Source organism: Clupea harengus, chromosome 26 (genome assembly GCF_900700415.2).
Source record: "Clupea harengus chromosome 26, Ch_v2.0.2, whole genome shotgun sequence".
Classification (NCBI taxonomy): Eukaryota; Metazoa; Chordata; class Actinopteri; order Clupeiformes; family Clupeidae; genus Clupea; species Clupea harengus.
In genome coordinates, this window is record NC_045177.1 from 8,908,559 (window position 1) to 8,931,429 (window position 22,871).

Sequence of the window (22,871 nt, forward strand, 5' to 3'; positions counted from 1 at the left end):
CCTATCAGTCTACAGCCACCACATCCACACATTTTCGCTCAGAATAATATGTACAACCAACATTTTAGTCTGTCATTGCAAGGAAAGTAATCAATCAAGACAAACACACTTTCCTTGGAACGGAAAATATCTTGTTATTCCCCTTAATTCTTGCTGATTCTTTCACTTGATGCACCGGTCATATTACGCACCGCTATGCGATACGTCTAGTTTAGTTATTTTCCTCCGCTAATCGTTAACTGTAATGTGTGCACCTAAGTCATTTATTGCAATGTGTACCTAAACCCTTTTATCCCATAAAACCAGAACCTTTGTTTTTCCACTCCTCGACCACTTTACAACCTCCTTCTTGGACAGTTTCTCTGCTTCCGTATGTCTCTATTTACTCCCTCTCTCTCTCTCTCTCTCTCTCACTCTCTACCTCTCTCTCCCTCTCTCTGCTCTCTCTCTCCATCTATCCTGCCAGCTTTGCTGTGTCTGTGTTCTTGGAGCAGAACCTGCAGTGTGGTTATGATCATTATTTTTCTATTCCCCGTCCTCCTTCCTGCCATTATCCTCCATCTCTCTGCCCCTCCCCTGCCCTCTCTCACTCTCCGGGTTTCGCTTTTCTCCCCACCTCTCTCCTCCCTGTTTTGCCATCTCCCCTCCTCACGTACACACACACACACACACACACACACACACACACACACACACACCACACCCCCAAAACAACCAACACAACAGGAACCCCCCCCCCCCTTTCTCACTCCATTATCCCCCCCTCCACCTTTCTTCCTCTCCTTCTCTCTCTCTTCTTTTTCAACTCCTCTCTTCTCTCCTTCCCTCTCTTTCTCTCTTCCCTCTCTCCTGCTGCAGTGAGTGCAGCGTTAGACAGGGAGTAGGTGTGTGTTTTGACAGCGAGAGCCTACCCCCTTCTCCTCTCTTTTTCCCTCCATACGTAGCTGTCTGCCTCCTGTTCGCTCTTCATTACCACAGTGCAAATATTTGTACTGCATCGAGCCTCTGCCTCAACACAGTGGAGTGGAAAACAGATAGCAGCAGATAGGGAGTGATGGAGAGAGAGATGGAGAGAGAGGAAAAGATAGAGAGGGATGCAGAGAGAGAAAATGATAGAGAGGGATGCGGAGAGAGGAAAAGATAGAGAGGGATGCAGAGAGAGAGGGTGGGAGGCTGAAAAGGTGAGGTCTGGAGGGAGAGAGGTTAGCAAGGACAGGGGTGCCCTATCAGGGCTGGAGATGAGAGGAGAGACCACTGAGACTGAGAGAAGTAGGTCACCATCCACCTGAATTAATCTCTGCCAATAAGATAGGCACGCGCACACACGCACACACACACACACACACACACGCACACAAACACACGCACACACACAAACACACGCACGCACACACCTCGTCTGTGGCAGAGGGCAACAACAGTCTCACTCTTCACAAACTGGTCTTCAGTGACTCTTTTTTTGAACCAGTGCTGATGTCCACCACAATGGGGAGAAATGAAGATGAGAGCTGTCATTTTGGTCCCCAGCCAGTAGGTGAGAAGTGACAAGATGGCAGGGATACCGCTGTGCACCCCTGAGGTGACACTGTCATCATCCCCATCATCTAACTCTCTTGTGGTGAACTCCTCCTTCATCCCCCCATCATCCGACTCTCTTGTGGTGAACTCCTCCTTCATCCCCCCATCATCCAACTCTCTTGTGGTGTTCTCCTCAGTGGGATCCCTTCATCCCTCCATCATCTGACTCTTGTGGTGAACTCCTCCTTCATCCCCCCATCATCCAACTCTCTTGTGGTGAACTCCTCCTTCATCCCCCCATCATCTGACTCTTGTGGTGAACTCCTCCTTCATCCCCCCATCATCCAACTCTCTTGTGGTGTTCTCCTCAGTGGGATCCCTTCATCCCTCCATCATCTGACTCTTGTGGTGAACTCCTCCTTCATCCCCCCATCATCCAACTCTCTTGTGGTGAACTCCTCCTTCATCCCCCCATCATCCAACTCTCTTGTGGTGTACTCCTCCTTCATCCCCCCATCATCCAACTCTCTTGTGGTGAACTCCTCCTTCATCCCCCCATCATCCAACTCTCTTGTGGTGTACTCCTCCTTCATCCCCCCATCATCCAACTCTCTTGTGGTGAACTCCTCCTTCATCCCCCCATCATCCGACTCTCTTGTGGTGTACTCCTCCTTCATCCCCCCATCATCCAACTCTCTTGTGGTGAACTCCTCCTCCACAACAGCAGTCACAACAGCAGTTACAACACCAGTAACAACACGGGTCAGCAGCTAAGGAGACGCAACAACACCAGTAACAACACCAGTAACAACACCAGTCACAACACCAGTCACAACACCAATCACAACACCAGTACCAACACCAGTCACAACACCAGTAACAACAGCAGTAACAGCAGCAGTAACAAACACCAGTAACAAACACCAGTAACAAACACCAGTAACAACAGCAGTTACAACAGCAGTTACAACACCAGTTACAACAGCAGTAACAACAGAGTTACAACACCAGTTACAACACCAGTTACAACCCTAGTAACAACAGCAGTAACAACAGCAGGCACACAGACATAACAGCAGTTACAACAGCAGTAACAACACCAGTTACACAGACATAACAATAACTGTTAATCAGTGTGTGTTGTCGTCTTGTGTGGCGGTGACACACCACAGAGACCCTAGACCACCCCTAAGGAACATATTTTATCGTAACTATGCTGTTTAATGTACATGTCACTGTCCTCCTACTGAAGAAGAAAGGTACATACAGTACCTACCACTGCAGTAGACCCCTAGGCGCTGCAGAATGAGGTGTGTGTGTGTGTGTGTGTGTGTGTGTGTGTGTGTGTGTGTGTGTGGTTGTGTGCGTGCAGTGGTGTTAACATTAGCACCAGCCAAGATGAAGGTCATTTCCATACATCCTCTCTCTCCATAGGCACACAAAACTGCACTCCTTCACCCTCTCTCTCCCTCTTTTTTTCCTCTTTCTCTCCCTCGCTCTCTCTCTCTATCCCTTCCTCCCTCTTTCCTGCCTGCAGGGCCTGAGACATAATAACACACACTCTAAGTACATTAATCACCAGTCCAATTAGATCCATTATTTAAGCACCCACAGACATGCTATTTTACACAGCAGTCCCGGCTGATGGCTTTTCTCCACAGCACTCGCCCTGCCCATGAATTGCTGCCTGAGGCCACGGGAGAGACTGCTGAGTGGCCACGTGTGTGTGTGTGTGTGTGTGTGTGTGTTTTATGTACACATGCGGACGTGACTGCGTCTTTGTGTGTGTGGTGTGTTGTGTGTGTGTGTGTGTGTGTGTGTGTGTGTGTGTGTGTGTGTGTACACATGCAGCGTGACTGCGTCTGTGTGTGTTGTGTGTGTGTTTGTAGGTACACATGCAGCGTGACTGAGGGGGTAGCTGTTGAAGAGCGGCGAAGAGGAAGATGAGAGCCGATATTAGCATTTTTGAGTGTGTTGTGTGTGTTCAAGTGTTTGGACACGTGTTGGGGATCAGTATGCAAACGCCTGTGAGCTGTGTTTGATAAAAGCATGATCGTGTCGGTGAGATTTCAACATGTTTTACAAGCGTGAACCTTAAGCGAGAGAGGTACTTCTCTGCTTAGTGTGTACAGGTGCCTGTGTCGCATAGCTTTTTCTGTGATTGTCTGTGTGTCTTTGTCGATGTGTTAGCGAGGGTCGGTCGTGTGTGTGTGTGTGTGTGTGTGTGTGTGTGTGTGTGTGTGTGTGTGTGTGTGTGTGGTGTGTGTGTGTGTGTGTGTGTGTGTGTGTGTGTGTGTGTGTGTGAAGAGCCACGGTGCTGTCAGGCGGAGGCTGTAATAGGCGAGGAAGAGAGGCAGTTTTGGACGTCAGCCAGGTCCTGTTACTCTGTTACAGCGCGGGTCAAGGTACCAGCTGGGCTGCTTAATGAGACTCAACAATCTCACACACACACACACACACACTGACACACACACACACACACACACACACACTGACAGACAGACCCAGACACAACATAAAGCAAAGGTATGGGTGCAATACAGGAAAAGGGTTGGGATCGAGGTGCACCGTCATAACTAATCTATGGGTAGTCCCTGCCTTGTGTGCAGTTATTGGCGAGTTAAGACGCACACACCACACACACACACACACACACACACACAATCTCTCACACAGACACTCACTCACAAAATGTCACTACAAAATGAATTTCTGAATACATGTGGGGGAATAATAGTAGTGTGTGTGTGTGTGTGTGTGTGTGTGTGTGTGTGACACTGCTGACCATGACTCACCTACACACAGAGACCTCTACCTGTTTGACACCCTCCTCCCTCTGCTCATTATTCCCCCCAACGGGAGCAGGGAAGGAAGGGAGGTGGGGAGAGAGGGTGAGAAAGACAAGAGGGGGTTCTGGAACTAACTAACGTCACGCTCCCCATTGAACTCCTCTGTGTGACACACTCCTGATGCCCTTGGCCAGAGCTGGAAGGTGACTTGTACCTCTGTCTGTGTGGAGCGGCCCACCATTAATATGACACAATACATGGCATATCATGCTGTGAGACACATACGACCACATGCACACCTGTTCACCCACAATTACCATCCCCCCACCCCCCACTCCACCCCACACACGCGCCTACACACACCTACACACACACACACTTGTGAGCAAGAGTTAGCGAGTGTGTGGGTGTTAGTCCATCTGTGTGGTGGGGTGTCAGCAAGCTTACGTCAACAGACAAGCACACACAAGTCAGTAAAGTATGATTGTGTGTCGTCCTGTTGTCACACAGACCCATATTGTGCGTTCTCCCATTGCCTGCTTGGGCTGTATTGATTGTGGCTAATGGGGTATATAATAGCTGGTGTGTGTGTGTGTGTGTGTGTCCTCATCAATACTGATTCAAATCTACCCCTGACCTGGATATGCTCTCTCTTGTCTCGTGTGTGTGTGTGTGTGTGTGTGTGTGTGTGTGTGTGTGTTCTATACACTGACACACTAGATGTAGCCATGGGAGATTGTCTGGCTGAGGGGCCTCCCAGGGTGCACTACTGTGACACATTTGCAGAAACTAGGAGGATACGATCCCTCCACAAGGACCCGGTCCTCTCCCAAAATAGCTTTCTACTATGGCATGATGCGGGGGGGGGGACGGGGGGGGGGGGGGGGGGTTCACATGTAATAGGAAGTACACAACCATGTCCCCCAGGCCTGTGAGGTCACATGGGCTCTGTGTAGTCCGCTCTGAAGGGAAAGGTATTTGGCTTCAAATGGGAAAGGAAGATTAAGGCCACTCCTGATGTAACCTAACCTTCTGCCCTAGTTACTATAAATGGCACCAGCATATCCCACTCTCCTAATTCCTGCTATTCCACAGATATTACTGGGATATTACTCAATTTAAAAGGGAATTGTATTGGTAGCTAGAGGTCATCGTTCAGAGAGGCCGGGCATGACTGTTTGGTACAATCTTGTGTGGTATCTAAAGGGGATAATGAAACAAGAGCTTCCATCTTAAACTGGAAATACAATTTCGCTCTTTCTTTTAAGTGCTCATGAAAACATGTTCATTAGTGTGTTTTTATTAGGCGACACACTCTACTGGGAAGCCTTCCCTTGTCTTGGAAGAATTGAGCCATTTCCCAGTATTTTGAAAAGGATGTGTTTTGTTGTTGATTTACTCTTTAGTGGTGTATCGGTGTCCTGGTGGCGCGGTGTGGCGCGGGGGGTGACGGTGTGGCGCAGTTGTAATATTGATGGACTGATGATGGAGAAGTTTATAGTTTATGGAGCACAGCAGCCTCAGTGCGTAAAAAGCAGAGGAGGCAGCTATAAAGACACTGATTTACTGAACGACCTTCCTTCTCCGTCGATCTGCTCCTCTCTCTCTCTCTCTCTCTCTCTCTCTCCCTCTCTCTCTCTCTCGTGTTCCCTCTCTCTCCTGTCCACTCTCTTTCTCTCTCCTCCACTCTCTCCATCCATATATCTCTCCCTCTTCATCTTTTCCCCCACACCTGTCTCTCTCCATCACCATCTTTTCACCTTTCTGTCTGTCTGTATCTCCATTCCTCCGCGTCTGTCCCGTCTCTCTCTCTCTCTCTCTCTCTCTCTCTCTCTCTCTCTCTCTCTCCATCTCTCTCCTCGTTCCCACTCTCCCCTCTCTCGGACTTATCTCGTCCCTGTCACTTCGCATTAAGCCGACACTTTTTTACTGACTGATGCAGATCCTCCCAGGCAAATTGTCAGTGGAGTGAGTGTCCATGCTTTGAACAGCGGGAAGTTGCTATCGAAATTGAGTTTGATGTAATCAGGTGTTGTGTCACGTCACGTCGCTCGCCCAGCCACGTGGATGTTAGGCCCGCTGAGTGTGCCGCGACTAACGCTCGACTTGCGATGATCACCACGGCGTGTTCCAGAAAGTGTGACAAGTGTGTCTGCGCACTTGCGGGTGTGTGTGTGTCACTTGATTACAAGTAGTCTTGGCAGCCATTTTAGGACCACCCTCACAAATTTCTCTGTGTGTATATTCGTATACGTAAGAGGGGAGAAAGAGAGATATGATATTACCACTCAAATCTAACCTCAGTATATCCCCTTATAAGGCTTTTCGCCTTCAGTTTGTTTTAGGTGAGTAAGGTCATAGGTCATACGTCTGATGTTTCCCGGCTTGCCCAAGGGTAATGCTGAAGTATGTGGCTTGTGAACTTTAGCCGCACAGTAAGGCATAGGTTCTCCTGAACTGGGCTCTCTGCAACTGCTTAAGCTTAAGTCTCCACCCTTGTTCAACACTACACAGACTTACTGCAAAATGACAAAACATATACTGATGCGCCGCTTTAAAATGTAAATGATGATTGCCAAGTATGAATATGGGACCAGCTAATCACCAGTGTGGCCTGTAGGGAATCAGAAGTGCATTGATTCCAGCGGCTCCTAGAGCAGCAGGGCCCCTGTCTGAGGTGTGGTGAGGGCCCCTGTCTGAGGTGTGGTGAGGACAGGAGGGCCCCTGTCAGGTGTGGTGAGGGCCCCTGTCTGAGGTGTGGTGAGGGCCCCTGTCAGGTGTGGTGAGGGCCCCTGTCAGGTGTGGTGAGGACAGCAGGGCCCCTGTCTGAGGTGTGGTGAGGGCCCCTGTCTGAGGTGTGGTGAGGGCCCCTGTCTGAGGTGTGGTGAGGGCCCCTGTCAGGTGTGGTGAGGGCCCCTGTCAGGTGTGGTGAGGGCCCCTCTGAGGTGTGGTGAGGGCCCCTGTCAGGTGTGGTGAGGGCCCCTGTCAGGTGTGGTGAGGGCCCCTGTCTGAGGTGTGGTGAGGGCCCCTCTGAGGTGTGGTGAGGGCCCCTGTCAGGTGTGGTGAGGGCCCCTGTCAGGTGTGGTGAGGACAGGAGGGCCCCTGTCAGGTGTGGTGAGTACAGTAGGGCCCCTGTCAGGTGTGGTGAGGACAGGAGGGCCAGTGCCAGGAAGACAGGATGTCTGGCATTGATTGGTACATGGAGCACCTGGACGTGACCAACAGCATCCCTGACTCATACCTCGGGAAGCAATGGGGTGTGTGCCATATGAAGTATCCGCCCGGTATGTCTGTGTGTTGTAGGCTCACTTACTGTCCTGTGTGTGTGTGTGTGTGTGTGCGCGCGTGTGTTTGAAAACAGGCTCCGTCCTCCTGCTGTTTACAGAATGCTCTCGCTTAGTCACAGGAACGGACACATTGTCCTGCTGCCTCTAACACTCCCAGCACACTGCCAGAACAGAACCTGCCCCAAATCCAAGCTGTGTGTTTTAAAGAGAGAGAGAGAGAGAGAGAGATTGTGTGTGTGTCTATTTCTGTGTGTATGTACATAGAAGTGAGATTATATTTGTGTGTGATTTTTAGGGCTCTAGCGATACGTGTATTTGTCCTGAGCCGTTCGGAACAGTATGCAACTTCCTCGGTTTCGGGACGCTCTGAAAACCAAAATAGTCTATTCACATCTAATGTTACTAATAGCACGCGCAGAACGGAAATTTTAGAGTGTATTTTACCCGGAACGTTTTGGCATTGCACCAGTTGTAGCTCGCCAATCGGATTGATTGTTCAAGCTCAATGGACGACGATTCGTGTCAAACTGTATGGCGACATTGTTCCACTGTCGGATATGTCTATGGACGCACTTCTTGTCCTTCTCCTCTCAGCGTTCAGGCAGCCTCTCACTGCGCCACATTAATTACAAATGCTATTGATTATCTATTGCTGCAGATCTTCGACCATATTCGGTCGTAGATAATCAAAGGGCTTGAGCCCTGCTACAAAGTGCCGTCATGTGTCGATTGTCCCTGCCCTGTATACATTATACATGAACACAAGCTGCAGTTCAAGATTATCAACAGGTCAGAGTCCTAAGATGAAGCATGACTGATATTTCTGTTATTTGTTGTTGTTTATTCTGATTTCTCATATTGACAATATGCCAGTGTTTGAGTGCCTAAACTGTTCTATTATTAATCATGCCCAATGAGCCACTGTTGAATGTTTACATTTTCAAAAAAGATTTTTTTGTTTTGTTTTCCCTGCTGTGCCGAAAGCGTACCAAACCCCGACCCCAAAAGCGAGGCATATTCCAAACTGTGGATTTTGTGTATCGTTACTCTAGTGATTTTGTGTTAGTGTGTGCTGGTATTTCAGCAAATGACAAAGTGTGTGTGTGTGTGTGGGTGTGTTGATAAACTGAGAGCTGTAGAGAAAGAGGAAGCATGGAGCAGCAGCCCGCTTGTGCTCATCACAGTCGTGTCTGTGCGACAGGAGGCTTGAGGGGTGACGTGGCGTCGGAGCGGATGCCTTTTCCCAGCCTGTCAGCTGCCACTAAACTGCTTAGTGGAAAGTTACGGAAAAGTTAGCATGGCAGCCATTTTCTAAATCTCAGCAAGTGGCCCAATGCGTTATCTGTTCATTTAGAAAAAAGATGGGTTAGACGATTGCATTTACTTTACGCCATTATCAAATGCATCTTGGCATGAATATAAATCAAGTTTCCTCGAAGGTTAGCCCTCGGTCTTGATTCATTTCCCAAAGTTTACTTTTCGTACAGCCTTAATGCATACATCATTGCTTGAGTGATAGTTCCAAACCCAGACATGCTCCTAACCTTGAGCGGCGCCGTTCACACATCAGTGCTGTTTTGGCTGGCAGCCTCTCCTCGGACCCACGCTGAGCTGCTCCGGCTCCGCGACCCACTTCCAGCGGCTTGCTGACTTTTTTAATTGAGGGCCAGAGTTAAGGGGCTTTGGGGTGAACTGATTCAATCAACACCTCTGCGCCTGACCTTCACAGTGACCACGGGACAATTGAGAGCGTTTTTGGAAGAGGCCGGGCCGGAGGTACGCACCCTGCTGCCTTCACCGGCTCTCGGGCAGAGGGCCAGATAGGCGCCCGCTGTGTGCCTGTGGGGGTGACGACGACCCTCCCCTCCTCTCTAATTGCTGCCCGCTCTCTGCTCCAGAAGAGAGGGCACTCTTTCCTTCTTCGCCTTCCTGCCTATTTCCCCCCCTCCTCGCCTCTCTGCACCCACTCCACCCCAGGCAGCGCTGCCACTTTCATCAGGGCGCTGCCTAATTGCCGTGGAGGTCAGCGAGCCCCACAGCGTTCTGGGAAACGCTGTTCGGTCCCCGCGCTTCTTCTCCGGGTTCTGCTCGAAACAACTCCAAAAATAGTGGCACGTTGGGGACTTTTATTACGTTTTTTTTCTTCTTCTTCTTCTTGTTGGAGAGCGAAATGAGGAGCAGAGAGGGGAAGACGAGACAGACAGGTTCAGAAGGGAGAGAAGGCGGCTTAAAGGAAGAAAGCCTTTTTCTCCCCCTCTCACCCCTTCCTCATCACCTGAGACTTGCGCCTGTCACAGATGTGGGGCGGATCGGGAGCCTCGGGCTCACAGCTGCTCCAGCTGCCAGCCGCCGCGGTCACGTAACGAGCATTAAGCCGCCGTAAGTCATGTCATCATAACCACACCAGCAGCCCGCCACGCTGCCTGCACGACCTGCACACTGAGTCATGCGCTGTGACGTCAGCAGCACCTCAAACTTGCCTCGCAGGCGTCAGCTCTGGCACTTGAGCTATCGGGCTCGAAAGCTGGACGTAATAATACACGTCATCACTCGACTCGCTTGACGTATTAATACACGTCATCACTCGACTTGTTTGACGTATTAATACACGTCATTGCATTGTTGTTTCATGGCTGGCACGGAGCCGTAGTCGTTTTGAATAGTCACCCTTCGCTGACTGCCGGGTGTTTGTCATCCTGACATTTAAGCACGGTTCTGGAGAATCCATTTTAGGACACGCAGCAGGTGGAAGAGCATCTGAAAGAGTGTGTGTGTGTGTGTGAGTCGGCAAGCAGGAGGTTGGAGAGTCTTAGAGTGTGTGTGCAAGTGGGTCGTTAGAAACGTGACTTTAAACAGTTTGCCTAACTGATGCGCTGGCGCCTCATTAGTCCCATCCGCGGGAAACAATGAAACAACGAAGCGATGCCCTTGTGCCATGTGCTTCATCTGTGTGCCATATGAACTGACCAGAATAGCAGCCCATGCTTGGCTGACATCATCTTCCTTCTGCTGGTTCAAAACCGGGCTGGCATCACGAGTACCAGGCCCGGGGTGGCGGCGGCATCATTTGGCTCCTCGGTTCCCCTTCCCTGGTCACCCTGTGGTATCGATCGCGTCAGCTGAGCTGCTGGAACCCGATCTGGTCCTCCGGAGGAGAGTGTTCTGCTCGGACGGGCTCATTTTTCATCCAAACAACCTTTCCTCTTTAACTTCCTCTTCTAAATGCAACCTTGGCGCATTAGTGGAGGGAAAGTAGGTCGGACTACTTGACCACCAACAAGTGGTTCTCCTCACTTTGTGTTTTTATAAAAGCTTTTCTTTTTGGGGTCTCACTCGAGGTCAATTTCTAGGGTGTGGAGTTTAGAATGAACAGGTTACCCATTCCCCCAGAGCTCATTCACTAATCAGAGTTTTGTATTTCTTCACTATACTTTCACTTTCACTTTCACTAAAATGATGGAGAAACCGCCATGTACAGAACACCTCCACACGTTCATTCATTCGGTTATGCAGCTCTTGTTGACACACAACCCAGAACAATCGGGTTCTGTCATCGGCCATCAGATTGAATCTCAGCGTATGGAAGGTGCAATCTCACCGGATTAGTTCATGCGTAATCTAATGTGTGTTTTAGCCTCAAAAACATCAGGCAGGCTTTACGCGGCCCAACTCAAGATCACGGAGGACGGTCTTTTTAAAAGCAGGTTCTCTCCTCAGATTAAATCGACACAAAAAGGCTTAAGCTGATTTCAGCACTGTCTTGGCTTTATTTGTGCTGCCAGTTTGAGCTGTATTTGGTACAGGCTATACACTGTGTTGTGGTTATGCAACAATTATGCAAGTTTTAATCAAGGCCTTTGATATTACTCGATGGTAATGTGCTTTCCCTGAACTCAAGCACTCTCGAGGACAGAAAGGCCTGAGCTGGTTTAGCATGCACTTTTGTTTAGGCACCTCTGTGTTTTACCATCAGTGGCTCAGCGTGTGGCAGTGGTACTGTATGCTTTCTCTTTCCCCTGCTGGATTATTACCACCACTCTGGTGTGTGCGCGTGTGTGCGTGTGTGCGTGTGTGCGCGTGTGTGCGTACATGTTCACTGTGAATAGTAGTTTTTTTCTTTGCTGCTCTCTCATTGTGGTTGAGAGCCGCTTACGTGTCCACAGGTCTGGATGATTGCATCAGCTTCTCCTCGCACTGTTGACCCTTTCGCCATCTGCTTCTGAGTTTGTTGAATTGGAGTCTGGTCGTATGTGAACTGGTGCAGGGCCGACTCCACTGAGCCCTGTCCATCTGCAGTCCAGCGTCGAGCCATTCCAAAAAGCAAACAAATCGTGTCTTGTGTTTTGACTTGACCCAAAGGACTCTGATCCACACAATTCCCCTCAGACGAGATGAAAAGGCACTGGCTATATTCTGCCCAGCGTGCTCCCTATGCTCTGACCACGGTGGGCAGCAGGAGAAAGAGCTCCTAACACAATGATGCATGCTTGCTTTAATATGAAGACATACACAGAAACACACAGAGAGAGAGAGAGAGAAGATGCTGCCAAGCTTAATGGATAGATTGAGGAACTTGTGGGCTTTCCCAGGGCCGAGCTTAAAGTGGTTAGGGACCGATGGTGCATGGAAAAGTCAGAGGGGAAGGGAGAGAAAGAGAGTTCGTGCTACGAATGGAACGGCGGGGTGTATTGAGACATGGAGTATGTGAGCGAAGCGAGAGAGAGGTGAAAAACTGGAGAAAAGCTTGCAGGGAGACAAGAGAGAGAATGGAAGAAAAGGATGGAAGAGGCGGGAGGGAGGGAGGGATGGAGGGAGGGAGGGATGGGGGCAACACTTCTGAAGCCTCTAGAGGAGCTGCCTCAGCGGGGAATCAGGGTCCAGGAGCTCCCCCCTCAGGCTGAGACCTGTAAAGACACACAGTACATGTACACACACACACACACACACACACACACACACACACACACACACACACACACACAGACACACACAGACAGACAGAGAGACCACCATTGGCTTCCCCAACATTCACATTCCTCAGTTACTGATGAAATTACTCCCTCTATCTCTCCTGCTCATATTTCGAAGCCTAGATCCAAACTCTGGCGCGGAATGCAATTTTCTCCCTCTCAATATCAGCTGATTTCATAAGGGCTTCATATCGACCCTTTTAAAATGGCCAGGCACTAACTGTGTTTCAGCAATCCTATCAGAACACTCTAAAATGGTTACCTTCCCCAAGTGATCTGTAAGGGAAAGAGTACAGGTTATTTATGGCATGTTTGATACAGACTGTGGTCCCTGATAAACCATTCCTGTGATGTCCTCTGTATCTCTGATTGCAACCAAGATTTGGTTGAAAATGATAGAGAGTAAGTAAACAATATAGAAATAAAACCATAGTTTTATTAAGAGACATTAGCACGACCACGGGGCGGACATTTTGTTTCGAAACCCGAGGTCTCAAGGCACACATGGCTGCTGATCAAATGTATTACGTTTGAGAATCTGAGACAGATCAGTTCAGGTGGTCGTCTTCAATTAATCTCACTGTCTGTCTAAGAAACTGAAATTAAAATACAAGTAAAGCCCTGGTGGGGGTTGTATCATAAATTGGCAATTTCCATTTTAAAGTGTGGCATTATATTTTGGTCTAATTACATTTCTGAGCCATTTTTGAAGATGGGATTGGACAGCGGAGTGTTGCTTCAGCAACGAGGGAGAGGGAAAGGGTGTGGAGAATAGGTGGGGTGTTTTAAAATGGCGGCTTTGTCGGGCGATGCATATTTGAGCGTGTGTTCACGAGATGATTCACGCACGCAGGGACACCGGCCTCTGTTGCACGCCAGAACGATTACATAAGATCCGACCGCGCAGAAACCGCCTCGCTGCTCGGACACACACACACCCGCACCAGCTGGAGTAAGCTCAGCACGATGCTTACAAACAAACACACACTCACACAAACCCACTAACACGTGCAAACACACATGCCAACACACACACACACGTGTTATCACACACACTCACACTCACACACTCTCACACTTTCACACAACATTCACTGTGCATTCTCACTTCTCTCGTCGTTCCCTCTCGTGCGCATTCTTTCTCAAGGCAGCCCCATGCAGGTGCTTTTCATTGCCCCTCAGAGATAGCGTAGCATTTCATCAAGTAAATGTGTGGAGAATAGTAATGCTTACCGGCGTTTTTGACATACAAACATGCTTGTGTGCCTATGTTGTGCTCTCTCTTTGACACTCTTCATGCACGCTCGCACGTACGAATACACACACAGACACAAGCACGCATGCACACGCGCACGCACACACACACACACACACACACACACACACACACACACACACACACACACACACACACACACACACACACACACACACACATGCGAACGCACGCACACACACACACACACACACACACACACGCACACTTCACCTCATGCCGCTGAGCTTTCATCCGGTCTCCTCTGTTCTCTGAGAGAGCTGAGGCCTGCAGCGACTGTCAGTTTGAAGAGTGTGTGTGTGTGTGTGTGTGTGTGTGTGTGTGTGTGTGTGTGTGTGTGTGTGAGAGAGAGAGAGAGAGACGCAAAAGAGGAAAAAAGGGAATAAAAAGAGCCAGTAACAAAGGAGAGAGAGAAAGATAGTTTGAGAGAAGCAGAGAGAGATCCACAGTGGAAGCAGAGATAGAGGAAGAAAATATGAAATGAGGGGAAAAGTGAACTAAGACTAGGAAAGGTTGTGTGTGAGTGAGTTTAATACATTCTTTCTGTTAGTGCCCTTTGTTTGGCCTGTGTGTGTGTGTGTGTCTCCATTTCCTCCCAGTGCCACTTGTTGCTCTGACACATCATTGGTGGAACTGACTGACTGACTGTCTCCGCAGGAACAAACAACAACAATAACAACAACAATAACAACAGCAACTTAAATGAGCCCTCCGGAAACTTAAACAGCAAGCGCCGGTACACAAGATCAATTTCCATCGGGAAGCCTCGACCCAGTTCCCCTTCTCCTCTCCTCTGTCTCTTCCTCTCCCGTCTTCTTCCACTCATCCCCCTCTTCCTCCCGACTCCCCCGGCTCCCCTTCAGTCCGAGCCGAGAGGAAGTGTCTGCATGAACGAGATTGCCTTCGCCAAAAGACAATCTTCTCCTAAGTGCCTCTCCATTTAGGCGTTGACACGCGATACACTGCAGTTCACTTTGCTCAGCCCGCCTGTCTGTCTGTCTGTCTGTCTATATGTCTGTCTTATCTGTCTGTCTGTCTGTCTCCTTGTCTGCCTGCCTGCCTGTTGCCTGTTCTCTCTGGAACAGAAGTCTGCCCTCCGGGCAAGGAGGTTCAGTCTGCAGACACACAGTGCTGGAGTCCCCCTCCATGCTGGTGCAGAGACTGGGTCTATTTCTATTCTTATCAGGAAACTAGTTCATCTATATGGTGCCTGGGCAGAGTCCCTACTGAAGGAAAACTAGGGCATTGGGTGCTATAAGGTCTTTCTGGCCAGGGTGATGATTTGTATGAGAAGGTCTGTGTCTCATTATAACCCACCGCTGAAGAGTTCGCAATGCCCTTTGGTTACATAAGAAGAGAAGAGAAGGAGAGAGAGAGAGAGAGAGAGAGAGAGAGAGAGAGAAAGAAAGATATATTGTGATGGGCTAAGAGAGATATCAGCCGTGGTCCCTGGGTGTGTTTCTCTGACGCAAACGAAACGGTGGGCTCTGCAGTCATAACCTACTTTCTGCTCCGCTCCTCAACTTTCCCTTTTTTTTCCCACCCTGCTTTGCATCTTTGGGTGGAGGGGGGAGGGGGGAGGGGGTGCTTGGATGCGGTAGAATGAGAGGTCTCTGTTTCCTCTCCAAAGCTATGACCCAGGGCTTGTCCTTTGGGCTTTGTACATTTTGTTAATGATCCAGAAAAGCGTCAAGTGTGTAAACCCGTTTTAACACGGTGCTTTTTACCCAGTGGCAGTCTGTGCCGCCCACTGAGAGTTGGGTCATTTAGGGATGAGAGGATGGATGATGATGATGACGATGAGCTGACGCAATCCCCATTCATTTCTAAAGCAAATACTGAGAAAGACTCTCACTTCTCTACAGGTCACCAACTTTCATTTCGGTGTCATTGGTGAGCTGCCTGTGTTCTGCTACTTAGCCCTTATGTGCTCATTTATCCATACTTCAGCCCTTATGTATTATGCTTTGGACAAAAGCGTCTGCTAAATGACTAATGTAAATGTAAAATGTACTCTTTTATCCGTACTTCAGCCCTTATGTGCTCTTTTATCCATACTTCATGCTCCATTCCCTGTGTTCTGCTGCAGGCCCGCTACAAGCAGAGTCTGGACCCCACGGTGGACGAGGTGAAGAAGCTGTGCACGTCGCTGCGGCGGAACGCCAAGGAGGAGCGCGTGCTCTTCCACTACAACGGCCACGGCGTGCCCCGGCCCACCGTCAACGGGGAGATCTGGGTCTTCAACAAGGTGAGACGGACACACACACACACACACACACACGTAACCACACATGAACATAGACACACATAGACATGTTCATACGTCTGGGCCCACACATACACACACACACACACACACACACACACACACACACACACACACACTCACTCCACGTCACACACAAAGGCACGCACCTGCAAATGCACTCATAACCACAACCACAAACAGACACACACTGGCATTTTATCATACATACATCCATTGAATACATCTCCATTTGTTAGCTTTCTTCACTATAAGCTAGTTAACTATCTGTTAGCTATCTGCACATATAAATTGGAGACCTCAGTATGCAGAGTGTTGCACGCTGACACACACACACACACACACACACACACACACACACACACACACACACACACACACACACACACACACACACACACACACACACACACACACACACACACACACACACACACACACACACACACACACACACACACACACACACACACACACACACACATGCACACTCTCATCCGGCAGGCAGGCAGGTCTTTGTTTCATAATATTTCATCAGAGCATACTGTGGTGCTCAATCTGACAGCCCTGCTGTGCCCTGGCACCTACTACTGGCACTGCCCACAACCCTGTGGCACCTGCACCAGGCACTCACTCTGCTCAGCAACAACATCCCCTCCATCTCTCTCGCTCTCTCTCTCTCTCTCTCTTTCTCTCTCTCTTTCTCTCTCTCTTCTCTCTCTCCATCTCTCTCTCTCTCTCTCCATCTCTCTCTCTCTCTCCATCTCTCTCTCTCCATCTCTCTTTCTCCATCTCTCTCTCTCCATCTCTCTCTCTTTCTCCCTCTCTCTCTCTCTTTCTCCATCTCTCTTTCTCCATCTCTCTCTCTCATCTCTCTCTCTCTCTCTCCATCTTCATATCTCTCCATCTCTCTCTCTCTCTTCATCTTCATATCTCTCCATCTCTCTCTCTCTCTTCACCTCCATATCTCTCCATCTCTCTCTCTCTCTCTTCATCTCCATATCTCTCCATCTCTCTCTCTCTCTCTTCATATCCATATCTCTCTCTCTCTTTCTCTCTCTTCTCCATCTCTCTCTCTCTCTCTCTCCATATCGCTCTCTCTCTCTCTCTCTCTCTCTCTCCTCATGTCTTCTCGTGTCACTATATGTCACCAGGTAAAATGACTGAAGTACAGGCGCTGGATCTAAAGCAGTGTCAAGCTGTGATCGAATCAGTCAGTGTCTCCTGACACCACACCTTCAAAAAGCGTTTTCTCCCTAAACTGAAAGAGCTCACGCCTTTGGTCTCTTTAGGGAAAGCCAAGTTGGTCGCCGCCTGCCCTTCCACTTCATTCTGAGCGTGTGTCTTCTTGAGATTTAACCAGGGTGTCATGGTGTCAGTGACCGATTAGGTTATTCGTTCTCTCTTCTGTTCCTTCCTTGTATTCTTCTCTCTCTCTCTTTCTCTCTCTCTCTCTCCCTCCCCTCTGCCTGTGTCTTCATTGAATGTTTCCGGCACCTAATTGGGTCTTCTGTTTCTGTCTTTCCCCTCAGAACTACACTCAGTACATCCCCCTCTCCATCTACGACCTGCAGACCTGGATGGGCAGCCCCTCCATCTTTGTGTACGACTGCTCCAACGCCGGCATCATCGTCAAGTCCTTCAAACAGTTTGCCCTGCAGAGGGAGCAGGAGCTGGAGGTGCGAGAAAACACGCACGCACGCACGCACGCACGCACGCACGCACGCACGCACGCACGCACGCACGCACACACACACCTTGTTGTGCTGAATACACTCAGATGTTCACACACACACGTCATTTTGATGTTTGACGTTTGAAGATGTGCACACAGACAGAGGTTAGACTTCCCTACACGTACTAAAACTGGCATGTGGATCAGTATTTACACACACTGCGCCGCCACCGTCTCTGTGTGTGCGTCTCCCAGCTGATCAACCAGCTCCGTCTTTTCCCACTCCTCATGTTTTCCTCAGCAATGCCGCTCTTCCACACACACACACCCGTCCCCTCCCTCTTTCTCTCTCCTCTCTTCCACACTCACACACACACACACACCCCTCTTTCTCTCTCCTCTCTTCCACACACACACACACACACACACACAACACACACACACACACACACACACCCTCTTTCTCTCGCCTCTCTTCCACACACACACACACACACACACACACACACACACACACACACACACACACACACACACACACACCCCTTTCTCTCTCCTCTCTTCCACACACCCATATTCTTCCTTTTCCAGTCCATAAGTTCTGGCCTGCTGGCGATTATTGTTGTTTATGAGACTAGTCTGCCAGATATGAGCTCCCCGCTCAGTCTCTGAGACGCTCCACTCTACTCCAGCTGAGTGTGTGTGTGTTGGGTGAGTGTGTGTGTGTGTGTTGGGTGAGTGTGTGTGTGTGTGTGTGTTGTTTATGAGACCAGTCTGCCAGATATGAGCTTCCCCGCTCAGTCTCTGAGACGCTCCACTCTACTCCATCTGATCAGCTACTGGGCACGTGCTCATTGATCGCTGTGATCGTCTCCTGCCGCCAGACACGTTCTGAACGCTCACGTCTATTAGGGACTCGTCTGAGTGTGTGTGTGTGTGTGTGTTGGGTGAGTGTGTGTGTGTGTGTGTGTTGGGTGAGTGCTTGTGTGTGCATGCTGACTCGGCAAGGTCAGCCAAAAGGAAATGGAGTCTGATGGGGAGAGTATGGATCCTCAAGTCTGAAGGCTGAAGTCAGCGTGCACTTATGTGTCATATGTGGATTCGGTTACATTGCCACGTGCTTGTGTGTTATATATGTTACACAACATATATGTGTTACTTTACATACAACAACACATCACTGAATGTACCTCTTGTGAAGTCTGGGTTTATGTTTCATGTTTAGTTAGATCCAGAGGGCCCCAGGCTTTGGTGGCGGAAACTTGGCAAAAATGGCCTAATCCGGTGGGGTTGACTTAAAGTCAGTAAATAAAAAATTCTGCCAAGGCATGGATTTTGGACATAGGCGTGGCAACATATTGTTCTCTGGCAGGCAACATTTGCATGAGCCAATCGCAAACCATCACAGCCCAATTCTGATTTATCTATATGGAAAAAATTAAATCACGTTCCCTTTGAGTGGTGCATTATGCGTACATATTTCTGTACAAGGAAGCAGGAGCAAACCTGTGTTATGGGCTAATGCAATTCATCTATCTTGGCTATCCTCAAAGTTAACACATACCCTGGCAGGCTTTCAAAAAAGAAAAAAAATATTATTTTAAAAGGTTAAACCTCTCGTTTTAAAAACTTGAGCACCTGGGAATAGGTAGTCTAATTTGTCAGACCTAAATATAATGCAGTCAGCAGTAAACGTATATCATCCAAGATGGAAATAAACAATGATGACTTTTCTTGTTATTTCTATTCAGATAAGGTAACCTAATTAGACTAAGGCAGAATAAGAAATGCGTACCACACAAGCGCATTTTCCACAAAATGTTTCTTTTTTTTATGTCTGCAAAGGAATGTAGAGATTTCATTTAGGTTGTTGCAGGTGTTCAAATCCATCAACACAGTTTCAGCTCAACAGCACCAAATGGCCTACAGTTTCAGCTCAACAGCACCAAATTACCTACAGTTTGTTGCCAGAATAGTTCTCAGTGAAGAAGAGTAAGTAACCTGTAACAAACGTAATATGCTGTTGCAGTTAATGCTTAAGACCACCCTTTTACATTACCACTCCGTTTGTATCTAATTGGGGAAAAGAATACTAAGTACTGGCCAATCTAGTTGCTAATGATGGAAGCAAGGCAGGCAGGTGCCATATGGTGTTGTTTTTTTTCTAGGTTTTTTCCCCCCCATCACTTTTTGGTCGGTGATATCATCATATACTTAGACTTCACCAATCCACATGAAACTTTATATGCTTGCCCCACATGTCTGATACGGCTCAAAAAACATGTTGCCATAAGTCTAGGGCGCACCTTACCCTAGGTCATTACGATTTATTTATGCAGTGGGACCCCCTAGTGAATGATGTTCAAAGCAAACATCTAGCACTTCACTAGCCAATGTCTTGGGATGCAAAGGTTTGAAACTTCAAGAAACTTGACACCCTACATCACTACCAAATTCTCTGGACGCACGCCAAATTTTGTGACATTTTGTCCATAGGTAAACTTATGATAGTGTATACTCCTAACCTGTTATACATGTGGTGCCTTGGCCTTTATGTAGCATTTTCTCTACATTTAGTATTATATTCAAACATATGCTTACCTTCTACTAATAATTCTACATGTACAAATATACAAATGCATGTTTTTGAAACCTCTGTAAATATCACTCACTTTCCTTTCGAATGTTTGGACTTTTGCCAATGCTATGGTTTGATATTCTCATAGTGTAGTTCTTTCGGCACCTATCATTCATACTTTCCATTTTTGATCTTATTTGATAATGTTGAAGTGCTAGGGTGCTGAAAACAATAGGCACCTGTTACTTCAAAGCTTTGTGACCGTGCACATTTAACACTCTTGGAAAGAGTTGGGTGGGAAGGTTGAGTTAGATAGTGATGCATCAGAACCCCTGGAATTTGAGCATCGCTTAGAACCAGAGGATTGCAGCCAGTCTGGATACGATTTGATCGAACCTTGTATTTGAGTGTGCTGTGGTCGAGGTTATGGTGTGTGTGTGTGTGTGTGTGTGTGTGTGTCTGTGTGTGTGTGTGTGTGTGTCTGTGTCTGTGTCTGTGTCTGTGTGTGTGTGTGTGTGTGTGTGTGTGTGTGAGTGCAGGGCATGATGAAGGGCAGCTGTTGGGTAAACTCCTGGTATGAACAGGTCTCCAGAGCCGTCTCTTTCGGCTCGCTGCCAACAGTGAAGAGTGTGCATCTGGAGGGGGATGAATTAGTAATGGGCCCTCAGTTTGGGTAGGACTTTTTTTCTACCCCATCCGTCTTCCTCCACTCATAATTTTATTTATTTATTTATTTATATTTTACTTTTTTATCTCGGCTGTGGCAACGCCGCTGAATTTTTATCATCATAGCCGAAGCGCCCCTCAATTATTCATGGGAAAGTTTTTGAAAGTGTGGTAGTGTTGCTGTGAGACAGAGACTGTGTGTGTGTGTGTGTGTGTGTGTGTGTGTCTGTGTTCTGTGTATCTGTGTGTGTGTGTGTGTGTGTGTGTGAGTGTGAGGAGCGTCTTTGTAGGAGAGCCAATCAGTCATTTGGGGCTCAGTGGGAGAGTGTAATAAGGGTTCCGCAGGTCACCTGAAGTTTATTTTTTCTCTAACCATACAAAGACGGCCTCTGAAGGATACACCTAACATCCAACAGATACTCACAGGACGTCAGGGTGGCCCTTCTCTTTACAACGTCTTTGATGGGGTTGGCACTGTGTCCTAACGGGACAACACTAACTAAATTATATTCTGAGGGCAATCAGGGTGCACGCGCTGTTTTGGGGGTACATGTATTCTGAATGCTGGATGCTCATCGTGACTGAAAGGTTTTGTCAGGCTGCTGAATAGGACAACCAAAAATAGTAATTGTCCTTGTCTGGCAGACTCACTGCCTGTGTGTTTGGCTCCTGTCTGACTGTGTACACTCTAGGCCTGCAGACGGTCAAGGGGAGACGCTAGGTAGTGATGTCTGCCTTGCTGTCTGGGCCAGACTCATGAATGTGGCATCTAGAGAGAACCTAAAGAGGGGGGAAAAGACATTTTTGAGTGACCGTTAGTGAAATATTTAAGAGAGCTCCCTTCCCTGGTAGAGGGGTTGACCCTTTGGGCAGGAGGGGTTTGCATAGTCCTCTTTTTCTCCTTCCCTGTCTGTCTTAAACATTCTGTCTTTCCTGTGGAGGGAGGGAGGGAGAGAGGGGGAGAGAGAGAGAGAAAGAAAATGCCCAACCTGGAAAACCAGCGATAAATGAAGAGATAACATTGAGGACAGAGAGAGAGAGTGTGAGATGGAGAATGAGATGGAAAGAGTGAGAAATCAAAACGCTGATAGATCAGTGATTAGAGAAGAGAAACGTGGGCAGGAGAGACGATGAGATAGAGAGATAGAGATGGGGACATGGAAAGGAGAAAAAGAGGGGGAAAAGAGATTGAGACGGAGAGAGAAAAAGTAAAAGGGGAGAGGGGAGAGCCACAGTCCATCAATAACAACTTAGAGCCTGACAGGCGAGGCAGGGGTGCAAACAGAGGGATGGGAGCCGCTGACAGTTTTCCCTTCTTCAGCTTTTTAAGGAGTGCTGTAATTGAATTGCACCCATGTCCTCTCCCTCTCCATCTCTGTCATGGGTATCTCTTTATCTCGCTCACTGTTGTGAATTCACTCACTCACTCGCACACACACACAAGCACACGCAAACACACACGCAAACACACACGCAAACACACAAGCGCACACACACACACAATCACACAAACAATCACACGCTCACGCTCACACACACACACACACACACACACACACACACACACACACACACACACACACACACACACACAAACAAATTAAAGGCGCTCTCTCTGCACCCACATGAGAATGTCCTGTCTTTTGACAGTTCTGACTGCAGAGAGCATGAGCTGTTGTGTCTGGCGCTGACTGTAAGTCAAAACAACAGTGAGTCCAGAGGTCAGAGTGTCTGAAAGGCTGCTGTGTTTTCACAACACTGCCGCTGCAGCAGAAACAGGGCTGTTGAGGAGTGCACACTTTGTTCCCTGTTTGTTTTTAGCTCCCCCGGGGGACCAGGTGCAGTG

The 22,871-nt window shown here is 48.4% G+C and overlaps 1 protein-coding gene across 4 annotated transcripts in view; it reads left to right on the forward strand.

Annotated features, from left to right (window-relative positions):
- rptor (regulatory associated protein of MTOR, complex 1) overlaps window positions 1-22,871 on the forward strand; it is a 143,368-nt gene that overhangs the window by 37,718 nt on the left and 82,779 nt on the right. For all 4 annotated transcript variants that reach the window (XM_042703862.1, XM_042703863.1, XM_042703860.1 and 1 more), the window contains exons 5-6: window positions 15,930-16,088; window positions 17,639-17,785. In XM_042703862.1, coding sequence (XP_042559796.1) covers window positions 15,930-16,088; window positions 17,639-17,785 — 306 coding nt within the window. The remainder of the gene's footprint in view (window positions 1-15,929; window positions 16,089-17,638; window positions 17,786-22,871) is intronic.